Here is a 25923-nt window from a genome sequence, read left to right on the forward strand (position 1 = left end):
GCTAGCCTCCTTACACGCACTCCCATTTAATGACCCCCGCACTGTGTGACTAGGTACCGTTATGCACCCATTTTACAGATGAGGAAACTGAGGCCGCGAGGAGCGCGCACACAGCAGAGAAGCAGCAGAATCGGGAATCAAACCCAGCTCTGTCTGACCCCAGAGCCTGTGCCGTTAACCACTGGCTAGGCTGAACTGCCTTTGTTCTTCACTGTCCCCATCACCTCTTTCAAACCTCAGCCTCTCCTTCCTCATCGTTACATCTCTAGGCTGCACCTGGTCTCTAAACATTCACACAGTGAGTTGAGATTCATTCCTGGTACATACACAACCAAATAAGGTTGAATTGGAACCTTTGGACCCCCGGGGTTAGTTTCTTTGTTACAGTTTTAATATTTAATAATACCTGATGCTTAGTAGTTATGTTTATATAAACCTATTAAACCCCACTGAAAAGGGAGGCAAGGGAAAGTGATACCATTTCTAATACTGGCATAAGATTTGTTTGCAGATACTTTATACTGTCATCCTATTACGTTTACCTATTTTTTTCTTTTAGACCCCTGCAAATTTTCTTCCTCATAATTGGGAGAAGACTCACTGGCCGAATGGCAGCAGTAGATGACTTGCAATTTGAAGGTATATCAGTTGGGTGCCCACCTTTATATTTATGATCACTATTTCCACAGTCACAGCAAGTATTTTCATTGCTATACTGCCTCACACATTGAAGGATATTATTTCAAACATCTTGGTGGCTGTTGGCCACATCCAGGTGTTTCCTGTTTGTCCACACCAGCTGTTTTTGTTTTTGTTTTTTTTGCCAGATAACCTTTCAGATTGGTAACAAGTATCATAAATTTAGTACAGTGATTACAGAAAATGCTTATACAGTTCCTGTTTTAGTTCAGAAAACATTTATTGAGCACTTACTTTGTGCTTAGAACCGTACAAGATACTGGAGATAAAAAGATGAAGAAGTTTATCCACTGGTGGAGTAGATAAAAATGTAAAAAGATCATTAGGATGAAATGTGATCAGATCAATCCCTCATTGAATCAGTAAATATCTCCTGGTTGTGACCAGGAACTGGGCAATTGTTCTAGTTATCAGGGATAGAAGAGTGAACAAAATAGTTTCCTAGTGAAGCTCTCAGTCTAGTGAGGGAGACATGTATTTATTAAATGATCATTTAAATATATACCTACAAACTATGAAAGTGCTGGAGGAAAAGTTCAAGGAGATATTAGAACTCATAACCCAGAGCCTGACTTAGGCTAGGGATTGATTACTTGTTTGTTTGTTTGTTTTGATGGAGTCTCTCTCTGTTGCCCAGGCTGGAGTGCAGTGGCTCGATCTTGGCTTGCTGCAACCTCTGCCTCCCGGGTTCAGACGATTCTCCTGCTTCAGCCTTCTGAGTAGCTGGAACTACAGGTGCCCGTCAACACACCCGGCTAATTTTTGTATTTTTAGTAGAGACGGGGCTTCACCATATTGGCCAGGCTGGTCTCAAACTTCTGAGCTTGTGATCCACCCGCCTTGGCCTTCCAAAGTGCTGGGATTACAGGCATGAGCCACCATGCCTGGCCCACTTACTTGTTTTATTAACACCTTAGCTAACATTTACTATATGTCAGGCACTGTTCTAAATGCTGTACAGATAATCCTTATGTCAACTTTATGAAATAGTTACTTTATTCCCCTGTTTTATTAATGAGGAGACTGAGGCACAGAAAAATAATTTGCCTAATGGTCACACAGTTAGTAAGGGATAAAATCAGGATTTGAACCCATCCAGTCTGGTATCACAGCTTATGCTGTCTCTGTTATCTAAGGAAGAGATACACTGTTTAAAGATAAATCTATTTCATTTGCAAGTACTAGAAATCCACTTCAGTTTGCAAATACTGTCAACTTCGTCTTCAAAATTCATCTAGCATCTGACCACCTCCACCACTACTCTCACCATGCTCAAGGTCACTGTCACCTTTTTTCTGAATTATAGCCCTTACCTTCCTTCTGGTCTTTCTGCTTCCTCCCTTACCCCTCTACAGTCTGTATTTTGCAGGCAGAGTAGTCCTTCTAAAACTCAAGCAGATCATGTCATTCTTTCAGAACCTTCCAGTAGCTCCCATCTCACTAGAAGAAAAAGCCAGGCCAGGTGCGGTGGCTCACACCTGTAATCCCAGCACTTTGGGAGGCCGAGGAGGGCAGATCACCTGAGGTCAGGAGTTCGAGACCAGCCTGGCCAACATGGTGAAACCCTGTCTCCACTAAAAGTACAAAAATTAGCTGGGCATGGTGGTGCACACCTGTAGTCCCAGCTACTCTGGAGGCTGAGGCAGGAGAATTGCTCAAACCCAGAGGTTGCAGTGAACCGAGATCGCACCACTGCGCTCCAGCCTGGGCGACAGAGCGAGACTCCATCTCAAACATAAACAAACAAACACACACAAAAACGAAAAAGCCAGAGCCCTTACTGTGGCTTAGGAGGCCCCTATATGATGCAGCCTCCATCCATCTGATTTCATCTGCTGCTCTCGTCCTTTCTGTCTCTGCCCAAGCCGCATGGGCTGTCACGGTTCTTCCTATGCACCAAGTACATTCACAGCTTGGGATGTTTGTGCCATCTTTCTGTGTGGGACATTCTCCCTTCAGATAGCCTTATGGCTTGCTCCTTTGCTCTGTTCAAATCTCTCCTCATTAGAGAGACCCTCCTCAGCCATCCTATCTAGGAGTGCAGTGCAAGAAAGTTCAAAGACAGTGGCCCTTGCAAAAGTCCCTGTGGAGTGAGGAAGTTTAATTTTTTCCTAAAGGATTGGGAGAACACTTGTGTTCCAGATCACAGATGGTGGGGAAAGCTGACACAAGGTGATGCTTAGGAGGAGGCAGGTGACAAATCACCCAGGGCTTTATCAACTGTGTTAAGGACTTGGGTCTTTAGAAAAGCACACAGGATGCTGGGGGTGGGGTGGTGGGGGGTGGGTCATGAAAGGCTTCTCCGGGGAGGAACGGTAGTATTGGATGAAAAAGTAGAGGTCAGAAGCCTTCAGGTGAAAGGCATTGTTTCAGGAAAGGAGCAGAGGCTGAAACTAGCTTAGGATATGCCAGGATGTAAAAGCAGAGAATGTTGGTGGCAGAAATAAGACACATACCAGTTTTATGCTCAAGGAGCTGAGATGGACAAGAATAACCAGCACAGAGCAGACTGTGTGAAGAGTCGTCATGTTAGGGGTGCATGCAACCCACACTCCAGTCAAACTATGCCGTCACTGTCCCTCCATCATGGGACACACTTTCCATCTTCTGGGTCTTGCTCATCTCCTTCCCTTTGCATGAGATGCCATCCCCAGCACCTCTGGCCATCCTTCTCATATGGTATCTTCTCCAAGAAACCTTTCCTGATCCCAACAACTAGAGGAGTTATCGCCTTCCTTGGGGCCTTTTTGACCATTGTGCTTCTAAAGTGGTACTGTCTGTTCCCCCTTCTGGCATTCCTTCCCCCTGGTAAACTACTGCTTTTTAAAAATTTTTTAATTTTCATGGGTACGTAGTAGGTATGTATACTTACAGGGTACACTCATATATTTTGATACAGGCATGTAATGTGTAGTAATTGCATCAGGGTAAACAGGGTGTCCATCACTTCAAGCATTTATCCTTTGTATTACAAACAATCCAATTATACTGTTTCTCTTTCTCTCTTCTTTTTTTTTTTTTTTTTGAGACGGAGTCTCGCTCTGTCACCCAGGCTGGAGTGCAGTGACGTGATCGCGGGTCATTGCATCCTTCACCTCCCATTTCAAGTGATTCTTGTGCCTCACCCTCCTGAGTAGCTGGGATTACAGGTGTCCACCAACATGCCTAGCTAATTTTTATGTTTTTAGTAGAGATGGGTTTTACCATGTTGGCCAGCCTGGTCTCGAACTCCTGACCTCAAGTGATCTGCTTGCCTCAGCCTCCCAAAGTGCTGGGATTACAGGCGTGAGCCACTGCATCCAGCCCAGTTATACTTTTCTTCCTTTTTTTGTGAGACAGAGTCTCACTCTGTTGCCAGGCTGGAGTGCAGTGGCGTGATCTCGGCTCACTGCAACCTCCGCCTCCTGGGTTCAAGCGAGTCTCCTGCCTCAGCGTCCCAAGTAGCTGGGACCACCAGCTTGTGTGTGCCACCACGCCCAGCTTCAGTTATACTTTTCTAGTTATTTTAACTACTGCTTTTTAACTGTGAGACTTAAGTATATCTTCCTTGGTCTAATTCCCTCCAGCAAAGTTGTGACTATCTTTTTAAATGTCATTGCCCTATACAATCAATAAGAGGTACCTGTAATGATAGTTATTATTTCATCATCCTCAAAATCTCTTTGTGGGGTAGGTATTATCTATGTTTTATAATTGAAGAAACAGAGACTCAGAGCCATGGAGTAATTTGCTCAAGGTCATGGAGCTACTGAGTATTAAGAGTCTTACCTTGAACAAAGGACCATCTCACTCCAGAACCTCATGTTGCTTAAACTACCCAAACATTGCCAATTGAGGCTTCAGTAATTGTTGCATATTAGCTACCTGATTAATTTCAGTCACTTTAGTGTTCTCCATAAAACTGCTCATATAGTTGAGAGGCAGTAAGAATGAACTCATTTGTCCTACTGCCAGGACTGGTGCCCTGCTTGTAGTGTTATAATGGTGCCCTGCTGGCACTCTTCCTTTGGCCTTCAAAGGTTCAGAGCTGCCCTGAATTTTATTCAAGAGCAGCTGAAATAAAGTATGTTAGGATATTCAGAGACAGGAAGTCCCAATCACTGCTGGTGGACACAAGTAGGTAAGGTTCTTTTGGAAAGCAGTTTGGTAACATGGTTCAGGAGCCTTGAAAATGGTTTGCACCCTGTTGACCTAGTGATCACACTGATAGGTGTTCATCTTAAGGCTGCCTCCCAAAAAGCTTTTTCTACACAGACACTCCTTTTGTATTTGTAAGAAAACCTTCATTGATGGAATATTATGCAGTCACATAAGTGATCATTTTAAGAGACTGTTATAATATGAAAAATCATTTTTGTGTATAATCCCCAATTTTACATAATCTTGACAAAGCAGAATGCAAAATTAATTATAGTATCATGTTCTAGATCAGTACTTGGCACATTGTGGGCCTGCAGTAAATATTTGTTGAATAAATGAATGATCATCAGTGGCATGAATCTCACTATGTGAAGAAAAGGAAATATACTAAAATGTTAATAGTGTTTGCCTTTATGTGGTGGAACTAAGAGTGTTTTTTTGTTTTTTTGGGGTTTTTTTTTTTTTTTTTGAGACAAAGTCTTACTCTATTGCCCAGGCTGGAGTACAGTGGCATGATCACGGCTCACTGCAGCCTCTACCTTTGGGGCTCGAGCAGTCCTCTTGCCTTGGCCTCCCAAAGTGCTGGGATTACAGACATGAGCCACCATGCCTGGCCTAAGAGTGATTTTTATCCTGTGATTTCTACTTTCTTTTTTCCTTTTTTTTGAGACATAGTCTCACTCTGTCACACAGGCTGGAGTGCAGTGGTGTGATCTCAGCTCACTGCAACCTTTGCCTCCCGGGTTCAAGTGATTCTCCTGTCACCGCCTCCAGAGTAACTGGGATTACAAGGCATGTGCCACTACACCTGGCTAATTTTTGTATTTTTAGTAGAGACAGCATTTCACCATAGTGGCCAGGCTGGTCTCGAACTCCTGACCTCAGGTGATCCGCCTGCCTCGGCCTCCCAAAGTGCTGGGATTACAGGCGTGAGTCACTGTGGCTGGCTGATTCCACTTTCATTTTTGTTCCCATATTTTCTGTAGTGACTATGTAGACTTACTGGAAAGAATAACTTTCATTAAAATTTTTTGGACTTGAATCAAAGAAGAGAAGTTTAAGACTTAGGTTATATTCCTAATTCTCCCAAAATTATTTAAAATAAATGTTATTCTCCCCATGATACAGATGAAAACACTGAGGTTTAGAGAGGTTTAATTACTTACTCAGGCTTCTGTATTTAGTAAGTGGCTAGCTGAGCCAGGACCAAAATCTAGGTCTGACTCCAAATTCTGTTGTCTTCATAGTCATTTTTCTATATAAGATTGATCTCCTGATGAGATTTTTTTTTTTCCAAAGCTTTTGCCCTTTGTATCAGGTAAGGTCTATAGCAAAATTGAGGTTGTGACAGCTTGTCTTTAAATTCAAAGTATAGCATTTCTAGCGTGGGTAAGGTTTCTGAGGCCCTTGTGCTCTAATTGATTTCAGAATTTGGCAATGCAGCCACCTCCCTGACAGCAAACCCAGATGCCACCACAGTAAACATTGAGGATCCTGGTGAAACCCCAAAACATCAGTCAGGATCCCCAAGAGGCTCAGGAAGAGAAGAAGATGATGAGTTACTGGGAAATGATGACTCTGACAAAACTGAGGTTTGAACTTGTCTTTGAGATATTTTTAAAACAATTTTTAAAGCTTGTTTATGTGCTTATTCACTGTCTACTGTGTGCCAGGTACAGTGTCAGGCAGTGACAGCTCAGAGGTAAATGACACATGGCCTCTTCCTTGGTGGGGGAAACAGGCAAACAGACCATTATTTTCCGTAAGTACACTTGTGGAGGGGAACACTGGGGTAGTGAGCAAAGATCCTAGCTTATGGAATGTGGGACTCCCATGCTCAATATTTTCTAATATTAGAGTAGGAAAGAACCTTCATGGCCCTCTGTTTTAGCCTCTCTCCCAAGATATTGATGCTGTCCTTGCTATGTAGGAAAGATAACACTTGGAGCCAGGCGTGGTGGCTCACGCCTATAATCCCAGCATTTTGGGAGGCTGAGGCGGGCAGATCATTTGAGCCCAGGAGTTCGAGACCAGCCTGGGCAACATGGTGAAACTCTACCTCTACAAAAAATACAAAATATTAGTCGAGCATGGTGGTGCACACCTGTAGTCTCGGCTACTCAGGAAGCTAAGGTGGGAGGATTGCTTGAGCTTGGGAAGTGGAGGTTGCAGTGAGCCGAGATTGCACCACTATACTCCAGCGTAGGCAACAGAGTGAGACCCTGTTTCTGGAAAAAAAAAAAAAAAAAAAGAAAGAAAGATTGAAAACACTTGCTTGAGTACCTCCAGGAATAGGCTGTTTACCACCAGGTAAGGCAGTTGCTGCCATTGTCGACTTTAATTGTGAAAATGTTTTTCTTTAATTTTTTTCTTCAACTTTTATTTTAAGTTCAGGGGTCATGTATAGGAGGTACAGGTTTGTTACATAGGTAAACGTGTGCCATGGTGGTTTGCTGCACAGATCACCCCATCACCTAGGTATTAAGCCCAGCATCCATTAGCTATTCTTCTTGATGCTCCCCGTCCCATGTGTCCATGTGTTCTCACCATTCAGCTCCCACTTACAAGTGAGAAGATGTGGTGTTTGGTTTTCTGTTCCTGTGTTAGTTTGCTAAGGATAATGGCTTCCAACTCCATCCATGTCCCTGCAAAGGACATGATCTCATTCCTTTTTATGGCTGCATAGTATTCCATGGTTGTATATATACCATATTTTCTTTATCCAGTCTATCATTGATGGGCATTTAGGTTGATTCCATATCTTTGCTATTGTGAATAGTGCTGCAGTGAACATATATGTACATGTATCTTTATAATAGAATGATTTATATTTCTTTGGGTATATACCCAGTAATGGGATTGCTGGGTCAAATAGTATTTCTGCCTCTAGGTCTTTGAGGAATCGCCACACTATCTTCCACAATGGTTGAACGAATTTACACTCCCACCAACAGTGTAAAAGCATTCCTTTTTCTTTGCAACTTCACTAGCATCTGTTGTTTCTTGACTTTTTAATAATCACCATTCTGACTGGCATGATATGGTGTCTCATTGTGGTTTTGATTTGCATTTCTCAAATCAAGATATTGAGCTTTCTTTCATATGTTTCTTGGCCACATGTATGTCTTTTGAGAAGTGTCTGTTCATGTCCCTTGCCCACTTTTTAATGGAGTTGTTTGTTTTTTCCTTGTAAATTTGCTTAAGTACTTTGTAGACTCTGGATATTAGACCTTTGTTAGATGGATAGATTACAAAAATTTTCTCCCATTCTGTAGGTTGTCTGTTCACTCTGAAGATAGTTTCTTTTGCTGTGCAGCAGCTCTTTAGTTTAATTAGATCCCATTTGTCAGTTTTTGCTTTTGTTGCAATTGGTTTTGGTGTTTTCATCATGAAATCTTTGCCCATGCCTATGTCCTGATTGGTATTCCCTAGATTTACTTTCTTTTTTTTTTTTTTGAGATGGAGTCTTGCTCTGTTGCCTAGGCTGGAGTGCAGTGGCATGATCTCGGCTCACTGCAACCTCCGACTCCTGGGTTCAAACGATTCTCCTGCCTCAGCCTCCCGAGCAGCTGGGACTACAGGCGTGTGCCACCACGCCCAACTAATTTTTGTATTTTTAGTAGAGACGGGGTTTCACCATATTGGCCAGGCTGGTCTCGAACTCCTGACCTCGTGATCCACCGATCTTGGCCTCCTAAAGTGCTGGGATTACAGGCGTGAGCCACCGTGCCCAGCTGGTATTCCCTAGATTCTCTTCTAGGGTTTTTTTAGTTTTGTGTTTTACGTTTAAGTCTTTAATCCACCTTGAGTTAATTTTTGCATATGGTATAAGGAAGGGGTCCAGTTTCAATTTTCTGCATATGGCTAGCCAGTTCTCCCAGCACTATTTATTGAATAGGGAATCCTTTCCCCATTGCTTGTTTTTGTCAGGTTTGTCAAAGATCAGATGGTTGTAGGTGTGCATTCTTATTTCTGAGTTCTCTATTCTGTTCCATTGGTCTATGTGTCTGTTCTTGTACCAGTACCCTGCTGTTTTGGTTACTGTAACCTTGTAGTTTAGTTTGAAGTCAGGTGGCAAGATGCCTCCAGCTTTGTTCTTTTTGCTTAGGATTGTCTTGACTCTTTGGGCTCTCTTTTGATTCCATATGAATTTTGAAATAGTTTTTTTCTAATTCCGTGAAGAATGTCAATGGTAGTTTAGTGGGAGTGGCATTGAATCTATAAATGACTTTGGGCAGTATGTGCCATTTGCACAATATTGATTCTTCCTAACTATGAGCATGGAATGTTTTTTCATTTGTTTGTGTCCTCTCTTATTTCTTTGAGCAGTGGTTTATAGTTCTCTTTGAAGAGGTCCTTTACTTCCCTTGTTAGCTGTATTCCTAGGTATTTTATTCTTTTTGTAGCAGTTCATTCATACAAAAGAATGAGAGTTCATTCATAATTTGGCCCTCTGCTTGCCTGTTGTTGGTGTATAGGAATACTAGCAATTTTTGCACACTGATTTTGTATCCTGAGACTTTGCTGAAGTTGCTTATCAGCTTAAGAAGCTTTTGGGCTGAGATGATGGGGTTTTTTAGATATAGGAACATATCATCTTGCAAACAAAGATGATTTGACTTACTCTCTTCCTATTTGAATACCCTTTATTTGTTTCTCTTCCCTGATTGCCCTGGCCAGAACTTCTAATACTATTGAATAGGAGTGATGAGAGAGGGCATCCATGTCTTATGCTGGTTTTCAAGGGGAATGCTTTCCTTGGTTGGGGATGGGTGTTCCTTTGTCTCTGTGCTGCTCCTGGGTGAGCCATCGCCCCATCCTACTTTTCTTCATTCTCCGTGGGTCGAGCCACTTGCCTAGTCAGTCCCAATGCAAGAACCTGGATATTTCAGTTGAAGGTGCTGAATTCATTCACTGCTTCCACTCCTCTCTGTGAGTGCTGCAGACCACAGCTGCTTCTAATCGGCCATCCGTTTTCCTTTATAATGAACAAAAAATATCTGCCTATAGCACCTGCCCTTGTCCTGCAAAGCAGCTCAGTGTTCACCTATACTTTTTGCTGTATGAATTCCCTTCAGATATCTGAAGATGACAGCCGCAATTCCTGGCACTGGGCCTGCATTCTGCCACCAAAGAGCTGTGTTGTTGGGATAGATATGGTCCTCCTCAGGTGCCTCTTCTCAATTGGAATTTTTTTTTTTGTCAGAGTAGTAATATTTTTACATTAGAGTGAGTCAATATATCAGATTTTTGAGAATTCAGGTGGCAATAGTAGGGAGGATCGTGGATGGATGGGGGAGGAAGAGATATTTACACTGCTGGGTACAGTGGCTCACACTTGTAATCCCAGTGCTTTGGGAGGCTGAGGCGGGAGGATCACTTGAGCCCAAGAGTTTGAGACCAGCCTGGGCAAAATAATGAGACTCTGTCTCTACAAAAATTAAAAAATTAGCTGGGCATACTGGTGCACGCGTGTAGTCCCAGCTACTTGGGAGGCTGAGGTGGGAAGATTGTTTGAGCCCAGGAGTTCAAGGCTGCAGTGAGCTATCACTGCACCACTGCACTCCAGCTTGGGAAACAGAGTGTGACGCCATCTCAAAAAAAAAAAAAAAGCGAAAAGATATTTACACTGACTGCCTTCTGTGTGTGTTGTATGTGTGTATATGTATTTATTATTGTACATAATTCTATATACTATTGAATCTAGATAAGAGAACTAAGCCTGACAGGAGTCTAGTGATTTGCCAAAGCTCCCCTCAGTGGAGGGGCCAGGATTTGAACCCTTTAGGTGGACTTCAGAACCAATGCTTGTTTTTCTAATCAGGCTGAGAGTTGCGAATTGGCTATTTCAGAGTTGGTTATTGAATGCAGAAGAGCCTATTGTTTCAAATGTTTTGATTTTCCATTAGATCAGATCCCTCCTGCACCCCCATGCAGCTGGAATTAAGAAATTGCTTATGTGTTCATTATGTTTTATTTTATTTCTGACAGTTACTTGCTGGACAGAAGAAAAGCTCCCCCTTCTGGACATTTGAATACTACCAAACATTCTTTGACGTGGACACCTACCAGGTTTGGAAACCAATTTCACCTTTCCTTTTACGCGTAACGGAGACTTGTTTGTTTGATGGTTGAACAACCAAATAATGTGAAAGCCTTTATATACTGGAAATGGTCTTACAAAAGTAAAAGGTTATTAACATTTGAAACTACTATCATAAAAGCTGTAATGACTGAGTTTCAATTTTGTAGTAGTTGAATTTATTAAACTTAAAAAACTTCAGTAGAATTACTGCTGTGTCGTTTTCCAGGTCTTTGACAGAATTAAAGGATCTCTTTTGCCAATACCCGGGAAAAATTTTGTGAGGTTATATATCCGCAGCAATCCAGATCTCTATGGTATGTGTAGTACTGCTTTGTTTACCGTATTTCAGTTGAACTTGGGTGAGTGTGAGAGTTGCCTGGAAACGTGGAGAACTGTACTATTGGTGGGGCATGCCATGTTTTGTTAGACTCTTCTGAACTTCAGTAGCAACCCTTGCAAATAATTTTGGAGAAATACAATTGTGTGTTATATTAGTGCCATGTCATCATTACAAGTACTAGTATATCCTTCAAAGGTCTTTAAATGGGGCTGGGCGCAGTGGCTCATGCCTATAATCCCAGCACTTTGGAAGGCTAAGATGGGAGGATTGCCAGAGGCTAGGAGTTTGAGACCAGTCTGGGCAACATAGCAAGACCCTGTCTCTACTAAAGGCTGGGTTGGCACAGTGGCTCCTGCCTATAATCCCAACACTTTGGGAGGCCGAGGCAGGAGGACTGCTTGAGCCCAGGAGTTTGAGACCAGCCTGGGCAACATAAGGAGACCCTATCTCTACTAAAAAATAAAAATAAAAAGAATGATTTTTAAAAATTCTTCAAATGACATTACAACTTGAGACAAATTTAGTCACTTTGACTAAGTGGAGATTGGACCATTTGATGTTGGAGGAGAAGGTATTCTCACACTTTTTCATTGATATGCTGAGTTCCAGCTCTGCCCTCAGATGAGCTGGCTTCTTTTAGGATTTGGTCACCAGCAGTGGAAGTCTGAAACAGGATTGGGCCGGGGATGGTTGTCATCCCTGACCTTAATGCTGTCTGAGAAAAACTCAGAGGTCCACCCAGTACTCCTGAGGAAAAGGCCCCAACAGTGGCCTGTGTTTGAGGGGAGAAGAGAGTGCCGTCCGTGTGCCAGGTGCTATACCAAAGACTGTGTGTGTACTTGGTCATATCTCATTCTTGCAACAACTCTTTCAAAGTATCCCCACTTTTCAAATGAGGAAGCCAGTGCTCAGTGAGGATCATTGATATATATGCTCAATCAGAAATGATAAATAGTAAAGCAGTGATATATGTTGATTTTAAATATGGACTCTAGGGAGCCTGGTGTGAAAACCATTGCATTGGCGCATGCTTTTCATCTGAGGGTTGTCAGGGCGGTTTCTCTGTCTCATTCATTCTTACTTGTAGCCTCCGAACATCCTGAGGGGCAGGCTCTGTGTCTCAGTGTCTTTAGTGCCTGGCAGAGGCCTTGGCACACAGCAGGTGCTCAAACAATTTTTAGCACCTTATTTTATGCTAGGCTCTGTGCTAGAGGCTGGGGATTTAAAGATAAGGCCGTGGTCCCTAGCCCCAATGAGGAAGAAGAGAGAACACTAACATCTGTTGAATACCTTATAAGTGCCAAGCATGGAGATAAGCACTATTTTAGTATTTTATGCTATTTTATTTCCCATACTCCAAGGTAGCCTTATCTTACAAAAGAGAAAACTGAGATTAAGGAGATAACTTGCTCTTAGTTACAGAGTTAGCAATAATAATGGCAAACACACAAACAGTGCTTATTATGTGCCAGACACTATTATTAGGGCAGTACCTGTATTAACTCATTTAATCCTTATGACAGATCCAACTTTATGAGGCAGATGCTATTATTATCCCCATTTTATAGATGAGGACACTGAGTCACACAGAGGTCCAGTAACTTGCCTAAGATTATACGGCTAGTAAGTGCTGGGCTCAATTTTCAAATCAACACTGTAGCTCATAATCCATTTCTTCATCACTATGCTATACTGCCTCTCGTGACAAAGCCAGGGTTTGAATCCAAGGCTTGCTTCTTTTCTGTGACACTAGTAGCCTCATTAGCTCATAGACATGGTTAAAAGAAGAAGGTACAATATAGGTGAAGTGTTTGATAGCGGAGAGGATTAGGTTTTGTTGTGGGTGGAGGTTAGAGGAAGGCAGTTAAGAAAAACATGACAATTTACAGAGTGTAAGGAAAAGATTGATAACTTTGACTACATTTCACCTAAAACTTAAAATTTCTACACAACAAAATAAACCATAAGTAAAGTAAAAAAATAAACCACAGACCAGGGGACATACTTCCAATGCATATAACCAACAAACAGTGAGAAACAAGAATATATGTCGAACTCCCACAAATTAGAAGAATAAAACAAGCAATTCGGGAAAAAATGGCCAATAAATATATGAAAAGATGCTTAGCCCCACCTGCAACCAGAGAAATAAAAAGTAAAATAAGATTATTTATGCTCATTATTTTAGCAAACATATACAGTTTGGCTTGTCTTCATTTATTCATTCAATTCATTCAACAAACATTGAGCTCTTGCTATTCTAAGTACTGGAGATACAGCAGTGAAAACATAAAAATCTCTACCGTTAGGCAATTTGTAATTTACTGAGCTTAACAATAAGCAAAGAAAAGTAAAATATATAGTTTTCTAGTAATGAATGCTTAGGTGAAAATTTAAGAGCAGAGAGAAGAAGGACATGAAGTGTTTGTATAAATGGGTGAATTTGAAAATTTTAAAAGGTGAATTTTGAGTAATGACCTGAAGTAATTGGGAGTGATTTATATAGATATCTAAGGGAAGAGCACTTGAAACAGAAGGATCAGCAAGTGCAAAGGCCCTGAGGCAAGAGGTTGCCTAGTGCATTCAAAGAACCGCAAGAGGCTACTGGGACTGGATGAGAGTGAACATGGGGACCTAGAAGGAGATAAGGTGAGAGAGACAGTGTGGAGGGACAGGTAAGGTCTCATGAGTCACAGTAAGGACTTTGGCATTTGCTTGAATGCAAAGCCATTGGAGAGTTTGGACAGACGAGTAACATACTTTTTTGTTTTTTGAGACTGGGTCTTGCTCTGTTGCCCAGGCTGGAGTGCAGTGGCTCGATAATGGCTCACTGCAGCCTCAAAATCCTGGGCTCGAGCCATCCTCCCCCACCTCATCTTCATGAGTAGCTGGGACTACAGGCATGTGCAACCATGCCTGGCTAATGTTTGTATTTTTTGTAGAGACAGGGTCTCACTATGTTGTCCAGGGTGGCCTCAAACTCCTGGCCTCAAGCAATCCCCCTGCCTCACCCTCCCAAAGTGCTGACCTTACAGGCATGAGCCACTGCACCAAGCCAGGAGTGACATACTCTAAGTCAGATTTCATGAACATTGATATTAAGTGTGGTCAAGGATATGGAGCAGTGGAAACTTTTGTATGGTAGGTATGTAACTGGTGGGTATGTAACTGATACACAAATTGGAGCAGTTTGAAGATGCTCATACCCTATAATTCAACAGTTTCACTCCTAGGTAGATAATTTTAGAGGAATTCACATATATATGGGACAACATATAGAAGAATATTATTCACTGTAGCAGTATTGCTTGTAATAGCAAATATTTAGAAACAACCAAGATATCCATCAGCAGGAGAATGGATACATTGTACTACTATATTCATACATGGAATTCTGTAGTTTATAAAAACGAACGAGAGCTAAAAGCATAAATATAGATAAATCTTAGCACAATGATTTTAAAAAGCATGTTGTGGAAGGATATGAATAGTATGATACCATTAAAAATATATATACATTTTTTGAGACGGAATCTCACTCTGTCACCCAGGCTGGAGTGCAAAGGCGCAATCTCGGCTCACTGCAACCTCTGCGTCCTGGGTTCAAGTGATTCTCCTGCCTCAGCCTTCCCGAGTAGCTGGGACTACAGGCATGCGCCACCACGCCCAGCTAATTTTTGTATTTTTAGTAGAGATGGAGTTTTACCATGTTGGCCAGGCTGGTCTCGAACTCCTGACCTCAAATGGTCTGCCTGCCTCGGCCTCCCAAAGTGCTGGGATTATAGGTGTGAACCACCATGCCCGGCCTAAAAATATTTTTTAAAAGTGACATGCTAGGTAACCAGTGTTTGTGTTACTCTTCGTGCTTTTCTGTATGTTAGAAATATTTCATAATATAAAAATGCATAATATGAAATTTTAATTATAAATACAACCTAAATTAAGGCTCTCTCCCACCCCCAACCCATAATAAGAGTAGGAATTTGGCAGGAAACAGGGAGAAGGCAGTATGAAGCAACATGGCAGGTCCTGGGATGAGTGGGTGTCGTATGTCTCTAGAGTCCAGCCTTCCACTGGGGGTAGCTGGAGAAGTTACAGAGCCCAGATCCTGGGGCCTTTTATATCAGCCTCAGGAATTAGGATTTTGTCCTTAAGCAGTGGAGGTTCAGTGAAGGGTTGCAAACAGGGGAGATGGATGATAATAGGAGAGGGACAAAAATGCTAAGGGCTGGGAAAGTTTTCTTGCTTGTGTCCAAGGATGAGCATTGGGCCTCATAGAGGTAGTGGGTGGGCAGGTGTTGGACCTTTCAGCCCACCTGAAAATATTGTTTCTCCAGCTGTTCCCTTGCCAGAGTTGTTAGGTAGCTTAAAGCATGGGGCAGCTAGAGAATGCTAGATAAGTCTTCACATTAGTATACATATCTTCCCATACCAGCCTGCCTTTAAAAAAGTTAATCAATATTTTAGCGACAGGGTTTTATCATGTTGCCCAGGCTGGTCTTGAACTCCTGAGCTCAAGTGATCTGCCTGCCTCGGCCTCCCAAATTGCTGGGATTATAGGTGTGAGCCACCACATTCCCCCCCACCCCCACTTTTTTTTTTTGAGATGAGGTCTTGCTGTGTTGCCAAGGCTGGAGTGCAGTAGCTATTCAGAGGCATGATCATAGCTCCCTGCTGCCTCAAACTCCTAGCCTCAAGTGACCCTCTCACCTCAGTGTCCTGAGTAGCTGGGACTACAGGCTTATGCCACCAGGCCCAATTCACAGGCTTCCTGTTGCCCTCAAGATAAATTCCTAACTCAGCAGGGCTTCTAAGACCCTTCATGATCTGACTCTGGCCCATCTCTTCAATCTCTGGCTACTCCTGACCTGAAGCTTGGCCTCGAACTGGTACCTCTTACTTCAGAGTCTCTGCTCCTACTATTCCCTCTTCATGGACCTCTCTTCTCTTCTGTCCTCACTTGGTGAACCCTGTTCTTCTTTACATCCCAGCTTACACATCCCTTTCTCTAGGTTTTGCACCCTCCCTATATGCTCCCATAGGCACCCTGTACTACCCTCTGAGATTAGATATTTTATTGATTGTCTCCCCGGAGTGCATGGGTGCACTAGAGGCAGTGACTGTGTCTCTGTTGCACATCATCGTGTCCCCAGCAGAGGGTAGTGGGTACTTAGTAAATAATGACTGAGAGGACATGATATTCTTGGTTTTCTAGTTATTTGGGTATTGTAAGTTAATATTTTGGCCACTTGTGGTAATACGCTTGGATGGTCTCAGCTCATCTATAACACATGGTCAGTTTTATTCATTCAGTAAAGCTTTTTGGCTATAGGGGCTTTGTGGGGTTTTTTGTTTGTTTGTTTGTTTTGCCACTCTTATGTGTGGGCACTCAGAATACTACTGTGAGATTTAGTCCTTGTCTACAGCAGAGAGCTTTCAGTCTAGTGAGTAAAGAGGCAGTTTGTGGAGAGCTAATATTGGTGACTTTTTGAAGCATCCCATTTGATTGCTTGTGTTCCTTTTCCCACCTTCAGGAGCCAGTGCTTGCCTTTGAAAAGTACTAATCTGTTTCTGCTAGTCATCTCCCATATGACAGTAATGTTCGTAATTTTGTGACGTGTCAAGGTAGCTGAAATTATCCCAAAGGGTGTTGCAAAATATTAGTGAAATTGAAAAATGAAATTCATACAATTTATTAAAATCTCTCAATCTAAAGATTGTATTTGTTCTACATAGTACTTTTTCTAGATGGGGAGAGACAAGGATAGTGTTCATGAAATCATGCAAATAATGGAAGAGGTTTGCAAAGCATGGTCCACTCATCTGCTCAGTGGTATATCTTAAAACCATTAAAAAAGAACAAGCTGATTTTTATGAGTAGCTGTGATAGACTCTCCAGGCTATATTAAGGTGAAAATAGAAGGGTGCACAGGAGGACATATATGTATGTTATCATCTGTATAAAATATGCACATATAAACATGCATTTGCTTATATACATGAGTGGAATATTCCTGGCAGGTTTCATCAGAAACTGCTTACTTTGGTGAGCTTTAGGGAGGAAAGTTACAGAGCCGGGGCACAGACAGGGAGTGGATCTTGCTGTTCTCCATATTCCCTTTGTAACCTTTTGAAACACTGGACCATATACATGTATTACTTTTTTTAAATTTTTAATTTTAATTTTTGTGGGTACACAGTAGGTGTATATAGTGCATTGTATTACTTTTTCATTAAAAAAAAAAAGAAAAAGCCTTAAGCATACACACACACACACACACTCACACTCAACACAACCGTGGTGAACTGGTAGGTTTAATCGACTCTGCCCTCATGTGTTCTGCTTGCCCTGCTCTTTCTGTATGCTGCACATACAGAAAGATTTAGCTTCTTTTTCTGTGATGCTAACATTTGGCACTTAGATAAGGGAAGTAATCTTTACTTCATGTATTCTGGTGGAAGGTTTAATAAAAAGCCTGTGAATTTTTCTTTGTCGGTGGTGATCCTCCAACAAAAGAAGCTATACACAAATCAGTGTCTTCATTCACCTAATTGTGGAAGGCATTTTGGCCTTTGGATTGGAATACCAACCCCCCATCTTCTTTAAGGCAGCTAATTACTGAGATGTGTGTTTGACCTTTGAAAAAAGAAAATTTCCCTTCAGCAAGTATTGATCCCATCTAGAAAATTCATTTTCTTTTGCTAACATGTATACAAGAGGAAGATAAGAAATTCTGTAAGAATCTAAAGGCTTATGCTTCATTTTCTTGTTTCTGAATTTTCTGGTTTCCTTTGCAGGCCCCTTTTGGATATGTGCCACGTTGGTCTTTGCCATAGCAATTAGTGGGAATCTTTCCAACTTCTTGATCCATCTGGGAGAGAAGACGTACCGTTATGTGCCCGAATTCCGAAAAGGTTGGTGAATAGCTTGACTCATTTGGAATGCTGTCAGTTTCTAGCTTTGAGTTCTTTTTACCCACTGAGCTCCTGGGCCCCATCTCTAGATGCTGTAGCCCTGCTTTTGTGTTTTAGGGTTCAATGTATCTACTCAAATGTGTATATGAGTTTACCACCCATCTATATAAATCCACATAATCTTTTTCTTCTTACAGTGGTTAAAATATATATTACATAAAATTTACTATTTAAATGTGTAATTCAATGGCATTAAGTACATTCACAATGTTATGAGCCCATATAATCTTTGGGAAAGCTGTAAATCAAGGCCCAATAGCAACTGCAATTTATTCCTTTTTTTTTTTTTTTTTTTTTTGAGACAGTGACTCACTCTGTCACCCAGGCTGGAGTGCAGTAGTACGATCACAGCTCACTGCAGCCTCCACCTCCCTGGGCTCAGGTAATCCTCCCACCTCAGCCTCCTGAGTAGCTGGGACCACAGGCAATGCAACACCATACCTGGCTAATTTTTCTATTTTTTTTATAGAGATAGGTCTCCCTATGTTGCCCAGGCTGGTCTCAAACTCTTGGGCTCAAGTGATTCTCCCATCTTGGCCTCCCAAGGTGCTAGGTAGGATTACAGGTGTGAGCCACCACACCTGGCCACAGCTGGAATACATTCTAAGACAAGTGTACAAAATAAAGGTGTGCGTGAAGGTCTCCTGTGTGGTATTATTTGTATTATCCACATTTTGGAGACAATAGAAACGTTTTAGGCTGTGATGGCTCAACTAGCTGGGGTCATCTGCAGTTGCCAATCACGAAGCACCTAGAGCTATGTGGAAAATTCATAACTTATTCCAAACTGGTGCCTGTTCTGTTAGCAACTTTGTTGAAGAGAAATCTGGGCTGGACATGGTTGCTTATGCCTGTAATCCCAGCACTTTGGGAGGCCAAGGTAGGAGGATTGCTTGAGCTGAGGAGTTTGAGATCAGCCTGGGCAACATAGTGAGACCTTGTCTCTAAAACTAAAAACTAAAAAAAAGTTACCTGGTATGGTGGTGCATGCCCGTAGTCCCAGCTACTCAGGAGGCTGAGTTGGGAGGATCACTTGAGCCCAGAGATTGAGGCTGTAGTGAGCTGTGATCGTACCACTGCACTCCAGCCTGGGTGACAGAGCGAGTCACTGTCTCAAAAAAAAAAAAAAAAAAAGAGACCCGGTGCGGTGGCTCACGCCTGTAATCCTAGCACTTTGGGAGGCCAAGGTGGGTGGATCACAAGGTCAGGAGTTCGAGACCAGTCTGACCAACATGGTGAAACCCATCTCTACTAAAAATAAAAAATTATCCAGGCATGGTGGCGCGCGCCTGTAATCAGGAGGCTGAGGCAGGAGAATTGGTTGAACCCGGGAGGTGGAGGTTGCAGTGAGTCGAGATCACACCACTGCACTCCAGCCTGGGCAACAGAGAGAGACTCTGTCTCAAAAAAAAAAAAAAAAAAAAAAGAGGGGGAGAAAGAAGTCTGTAAATGATCAAAGCCTGGAAGGGAAAATGCAGAAATGAATGTGTCCTAGGGATGGGCTTGTGAATGACATTCTTGTTTTAAAACGTCCTTTCTTATGTCAGTATTGGGTATTTAGAAGAAAAAACAAAACAGCTTTTAGAGACTTGCAGATGACAGCTGCCCCCAAATGAGGAAGTTTGGCTTTGTTGGAGATTGGCCTGTACCACTTTCTCAGTTCCTTCGCTCCCTCCCTGCCAGCTCTGCTGTCGAGAGGCTGTAAGTAGCCTGGATAAAAGCACCAGTTCTGGAACTAGACCGCTAGCTTCAGTTCCAGCTCCACCACTCACTAGCTTCTACTCTGTTGAGCAAGCTATTTTATGTCTGAGCCTCAGATTCTTCATTGGTGAAATGGAAATAATAATATTTATCTTACAGGACTATTGTAAGAATAAAGAGTTAATATATATAAAAAGCTTAGAATAGTGGTTTGTACCAAAAAGAGTTCAATAAACGTTAACTATTACTACACACACACACACACACACACACACACAAATATGTACACATATATTCAATCCCTTATTTATCCAGTAACCTTGGTTTGAGTTTAACGCAATAAATGTTAGCCATGAGATAGAAACCCTGCCTTCAACTAGTTCACTGTATGTGCATAGAAAGATATGTATTTGCCTCTGTGTGTGTGTGTGTGAGAGAGAGAGAGAATGTATCCACGTATCCTTCCTTCTTTTCTTCCCCTCTACCTTCCATGCCCACTTTCCCTTCTTGTCCATCATGGAGTCAGACTTGGATTCAATCCCAACTCTATCAAATAACCTTGATTTGAGTTTAACTCAGTAAATATTAACCATGAGATATAGATCCTGCCTTCAAGTAGTTCAGTGGTTAGAAAGCTAGTAAATGACTATTGCTGTAAACAGTACATATTAACCTCTATATCAGAGATAAGTGTAGGTATATTGGCATAGAAGAAGGAGTGACCCACTTTGCCTGGGGATCTGGAAACTCAGGAGAGTCTTTATCTGTTCTTATCCTCTTTGGCTGGGCATCCCAATATCAGGAAGTGATGTGATATATACTGGGGAAGCAGTCATTGGCCCTATCAATAAACATTTTTCCATCTTATGTAAAAAGTATGAGTCACATCTGAGATGAGATCCTGCTTCTACAAACTTGTTAATTATGTGACCTTGACCAAACAACTTAGCTTCTCTGACCCCTTTTCCTCATCTCTAAAATGACGATATAGATTGTATAAAATAAATGTAGCTGCATATTAGTTAACAATATAAAAACTAATTCTTGATTGAGCATTTATTATTGATCAGTCACTCTTCTACTTAGAACAGTTCTTACCTGCTTTTATTCATTTAATTCTTCTATTAATCTTAGAAGGTAGTATATTATTTTTCTTCCCATTTTATAGATGAGGAAACTGAGACAGGAAGGTTAAGTAACTTACCCCCAAGAGTGTCTTTTCCTAGGACTAGAACCCATGGAGTCTGCATACAGAGTCTGTGCCCTTGACCATTTTTCCACATTGCCTCTCCATAAAGCACCGAGTGTAACACCTGATGCCCAGTAGTTGATCAATAAGTGACAGCTGTAGCCATGGGAGTAATTCCCTCCTCTTCCCTTAGTTATCCAAGAAAAAGGCAGTGTATCAGCAGATTTATATTTGGCCTAACGAGGCAATTCCCAGTGTGAAAAAACTGTTCTGGGAGCTAAAACATGTTTTGGACATTCGTGTCTTAACCAGAGTCTGACTATAATTGTTAGGGGTGCCTTTGTTCTTGCCAAGATGCATTAAGTGAATTACCTACTGATTTTCATGTAGAAAGGGCTGGTGCCATGGTTTACCTATAACTTTATGACCCCCCACTCCAGAAGAGGGAAAGGGAATCCTCCAGGGCATGCTGCTACTAGAGGAAGAGGAGAGAGGTACAGGGATATGCTGAACGTTGCTATTCTGAGGAGCCACTCAATAGCTTTTTTGCCACAGTGGCAGAATTATTTATTTAAGGAAGAAAGTAAAACTGGAGAATATTTCAAGCAGTTAATCAGTGAGCTGCATCTCCCAATTTAAGAGACAGAGGAACTCTAGAGAGCATGCAGAGCAAGTTAATCTCTACCCAAGACATTTTAATGCATTTGCTGAAGAAGTCAGTGTCAGCTCTTGTTATACCGAGGAAGAGAACGTGTTCTTCCAAGGGAATAGTTGGTTTTTATTTGATTGAAATATCTACTATATATGAACATTTGCAGTGTGGCCCTCTGAAGTATTTCAGTTGCATAGTTCAGTTGTTTAATAATATTAGTTGTTAGTTATTAAATGAACTATAAAAACCATATGAGAGACTATTGATCCTCACCACAAAGACAAATGGTAAAGATTCATTAATTCAACAAACATTTCTAAAGTGCCTACTGTGTGTTAGGTACTGTGCCAAGCTCAGGGATTACAGACCAGTAAGACGTGATTCCATGGTCCACTGAAGTCAATTGACATGTTAGCTTTTAAGTACAATAAGGTGTTGGAAGTGCTCTGATAGTCTACTAAAGGCATGATGGAGATTGAAACTTGTGTCCTGTCATCCTCAGTGTCCATAGCAGCTACCATCATCTATGCCTATGCCTGGCTGGTTCCTCTTGCACTCTGGGGTTTCCTCATGTGGAGAAACAGCAAAGTTATGAACATCGTCTCCTATTCATTTCTGGAGATTGTGTGTGTCTATGGATATTCCCTCTTCATTTATATCCCTACCGCAGTAAGTACCACACTTAGGGAGTAGATACTGAGTGATGCTCTGTTCTTGGTAGAAAATTCAACCAAGAATTTGACCTACCATCATTATTTCCAGCACAATATTCATGTGCTCCTGAAAAAATCTCCTTTGAAGTTAGAAGTTCAGCATGAAAGGGGTCTGGGGAGCCTAGTGCCTTCACTGGATCTTGGGCCCTTTGTTATAAAAGTGTATGCCTCAGTCTACATGCTGGTGGTGTTCCTCCAGCCTGTACTGAAAAACCAGAGTGGCAGTGGGGGCCCAGATGCTGATTGGCTCAGAGGCCTTTGTAAACATATGTGCCTGGAATGAACAAATGCCTCCCAAGAACTCCCCGCTCCTCCTTTTCTCTTCTTTCAGATACTGTGGATTATCCCCCAGAAAGCTGTTCGTTGGATTCTAGTCATGATTGCCCTGGGCATCTCAGGATCTGTCTTGGCAATGACATTTTGGCCAGCTGTTCGTGAGGATAACCGACGCGTTGCGTTGGCCACAATTGTGACAATTGTGTTGCTTCATATGCTGCTTTCTGTGGGCTGCTTGGTATGGGTTCATTCCTATATTCTTTTGGTGCTAAAAGACCTCAGACTGTTAGGCACTACAGTTCTTTTAAAATTGACTCCATGGGCTGGGCACGTTGGCTCACGCCCATAATCCCAATACTTTGGGAGGCCCAAGTGGGTGGATCTCTTGAGCTCAGGAGCTCAAGACCAGCCTGGGCAACATGGTGAAACCCCATCTCTACTAAAAATACAAAAATTAGCTGGGCATGGTGGCTTAAGCGATCCTCCCACTTCAGCCTCGCCTGAGAGGCTGAGGTGGGAGGATCACTTGAGCCCAGGAGGTGGAGGTTGCAATGAGCTGAGATCATACCACTGTACTCTGGCCTGGGTGACCGAGGGAGACCCTGTCTCAAAAAAAAAAAAAAATTTATTCTATGAAATAAAATTTCATTTTAAGTAGACTCACCTACATGAGAAGTGGTGAAATTTATGAGAATTTGGCTTTAGTCTTTGGTTTTGCCTAATTTCAGTAATCTGATGAGAATTTGGGGTCTGACCAGAGGAAATAGGGGTGGATGAGTGTCTATATACATTTGTTCCTCAGTATTGGGGTTGTGGGGGTGTGGTTGGTTCCAGGACCCTCTATGGATACCAAAGCATGGATGCTCTGGTACACACATCCTCCTATGTGCTTTACATCATTTCCAGATTACTCATAATACCTAGTGCAATGTAAATGCTATGTAAATAGTTATTATACTGTATTTTAAAATGTGTATTATTTTTATTGTCATATTGGTTTTTTTAACTTACATATTTTTAAAGAATATTTTTCATCATGGTTGGTTGAGCCTGAGGATGCTGAGCCTGTGGATGTGGAGGGCTGACTATATAGAGTTAGGGAGCTGGGGTGGGGGATTCTGTTTTTGGATGCCTTTGCTGATTTTCTGCACATACCTAGAAAGATTTTTTAAATTTAAAGTTTTATTTAAAGGTAGAAAGTTTAAAGTTTAAAGGTAGAAATTAAAAGTTTTAAATTTGAAGGTAGAAAGCTTGAAAATGAAGTCAGATATTGGAAAGTGGAGTTACTTTTAAGGTGAACAACATTTAAAATAGTGTTTGAGTTCATATGTAGGTGTCTTTTTAGAGAGAGCATGTGCTTTTGAGTCAGATAAGCCCAGATTGAAGACCAGCTCTGTCACTCATTGGCTGTGTGAACTTGGAGACGTTATTGTTCCTCTCTGAATCTTAATTTCTTAATCTGTGACATGGGTATATTTCCTGCCACAGGATTGTTCTGAGAGTCAAATAAAATGATATCTATAAAGCACTTAACATGGAACTTGTCCTATAAATGCCCATAAATTAGGTCCCTTTCCTTTGATCCTAAGGAGACATGGTTTTGTGTCTTCTGTACACATTGTGCACAAAATTTGCTGTCCACGGCCTTAACAAGCCCTGTTGCAGGTTTTGAAAAAAAAATCAGAGTCCATGAATGTTAAGGTCCCTAATAAAGGAAAGGACATGGCCATGGGAAGGTGTCTTAGTCCACATGGCAGGTTTCCAGACCCTTGGTCAGGTTTTGCAATTTTAGGAGTAAATGTTTCTTTGGCATCATTTGATCTTTAACATTTTTGTGTAGATAACCATGTCTCATTAAATGCATTAATCTGATTAGAATTTCATTAGATTAATGAAATCCCAATGCTTTATCATTAAACAAGTTTCATAAAAAGTGCCAAGTTGTGAAACACAAACCTAGTTTACATGCACTTTACATGTGCGTAAGCTTTAAACCTTCGAGGTGGGCCTGTTGGTTTGACTCATGGCAGAATGACACTATTAATTTCTGGCACTTGGAATCTCTGAGTTGATCCCTTAAAATGCTGCCGTGACTCCTTCTGGGACTTTTCTGTCTGCTGAAGAACATCCTTTTCATTGTGACCAACTCTCACTGGCATCTCCCGTCCCTCACTGGCATCTCCCGTCTCTCTTCTGAAGTTCTTCCCCTCACGTACCTGGCTGAGAAGTTGTTGAGGAGAAGGAGGCAGGAGAGGAGGCATTGCCTTTCTCATTTCTCTAAGGAATAGGAGCAGGGCAGGTTGAGCAGTGAAGCAGGGAGCTATTATGGTTATTATTAAAAACCCATTACAGGCTGGGCTTGGTGGCTCTTGCCTATAATCCCAGCACTTTGGGAGGAAGTTGCAGGCAGATGGCTTGAGCTCAGGAGTTCGAGACCAGCCTGGGCAACATGGTTAAACCCTGTCTTTACCAAAAATATAAAAAAATCAGCCAGGTATGGTGGCACGTGCTTGTAGTCTCAGCTACCAGGGAGGCTGAGGTATGAGAATCGCTTGAGCCTAGGAGGTGGAGGTTGCAGGGAACTGAGATCGTGCCACTGCACTCCAACCTGGGTGACAGAGCGAGACTTCATCTCAAAAAAAACAAAAACAGAACCCATTTCATCTAGTATCTGTGGCAGGACCTTTTACCTCCTGTGCCTATTGTTCCCTTTCGGGGCAGATGGCACTGAAACCAGGATTTACCTGCCCATTTTGCTGCTCAGGAGCTTTCTAAAAGAAAGCGTATTTCTGAAGCAGGAGTGCCCTGGACTGAGAGATGCTCAGCGCTGCAAACCTAGCCAAGAGACTTGCTTCTCAGAACCTTGGTTTCCTCATCTGTGAAAGGGATTGTTGTTTTCTTGGGGTTTTGTGAGTTACCGTGAGCTGGCTGTGAAAGCCCTCCATATACTGTGAAGCGTTCCTCAGATGCAAAGTCATTAAAGGAGCCTGTGTCGTCAGACACTGCCAGGGCCAGTATGCTGCTTATTCCTCTGTAGTACCCAAGTAAGAGTGGTCCAAGGTCCCACAGCTGGTACCTGGGCCAAAGCTGAAGTCTCCCACTCTTAATGACAATGCCCTTCCTTGATGCCTCTCACTGGCATGTTCTCATCTC

At 42.1% G+C, this 25923-nt stretch overlaps 1 protein-coding gene across 17 annotated transcripts in view; it reads left to right on the forward strand.

Annotated features, from left to right (window-relative positions):
* The window catches only part of YIPF1 (Yip1 domain family member 1), a 39750-nt gene that overhangs the window by 311 nt on the left and 13516 nt on the right, over positions 1-25923 (forward strand). For 6 of the 17 annotated variants that reach the window (XR_008526803.2, XR_008526805.1, XR_008526800.1 and 3 more), the window contains exons 2-9: positions 79-298; positions 560-639; positions 6268-6431; positions 10831-10911; positions 11151-11238; positions 18063-18179; positions 22284-22450; positions 22826-23008. Coding sequence is in view for 8 of the 17 variants with exons in the window: in XM_024250548.3 (XP_024106316.2) it covers positions 609-639; positions 6268-6431; positions 10831-10911; positions 11151-11238; positions 18063-18179; positions 22284-22450; positions 22826-23008 (831 nt within the window). In the remaining 9 variants the exon portion in view is untranslated. 17 annotated transcript variants of the gene reach the window in all.

The sequence above is a fragment of the Pongo abelii genome, chromosome 1 (genome assembly GCF_028885655.2).
Source record: "Pongo abelii isolate AG06213 chromosome 1, NHGRI_mPonAbe1-v2.0_pri, whole genome shotgun sequence".
In the NCBI taxonomy this organism is placed as follows: Eukaryota; Metazoa; Chordata; class Mammalia; order Primates; family Hominidae; genus Pongo; species Pongo abelii.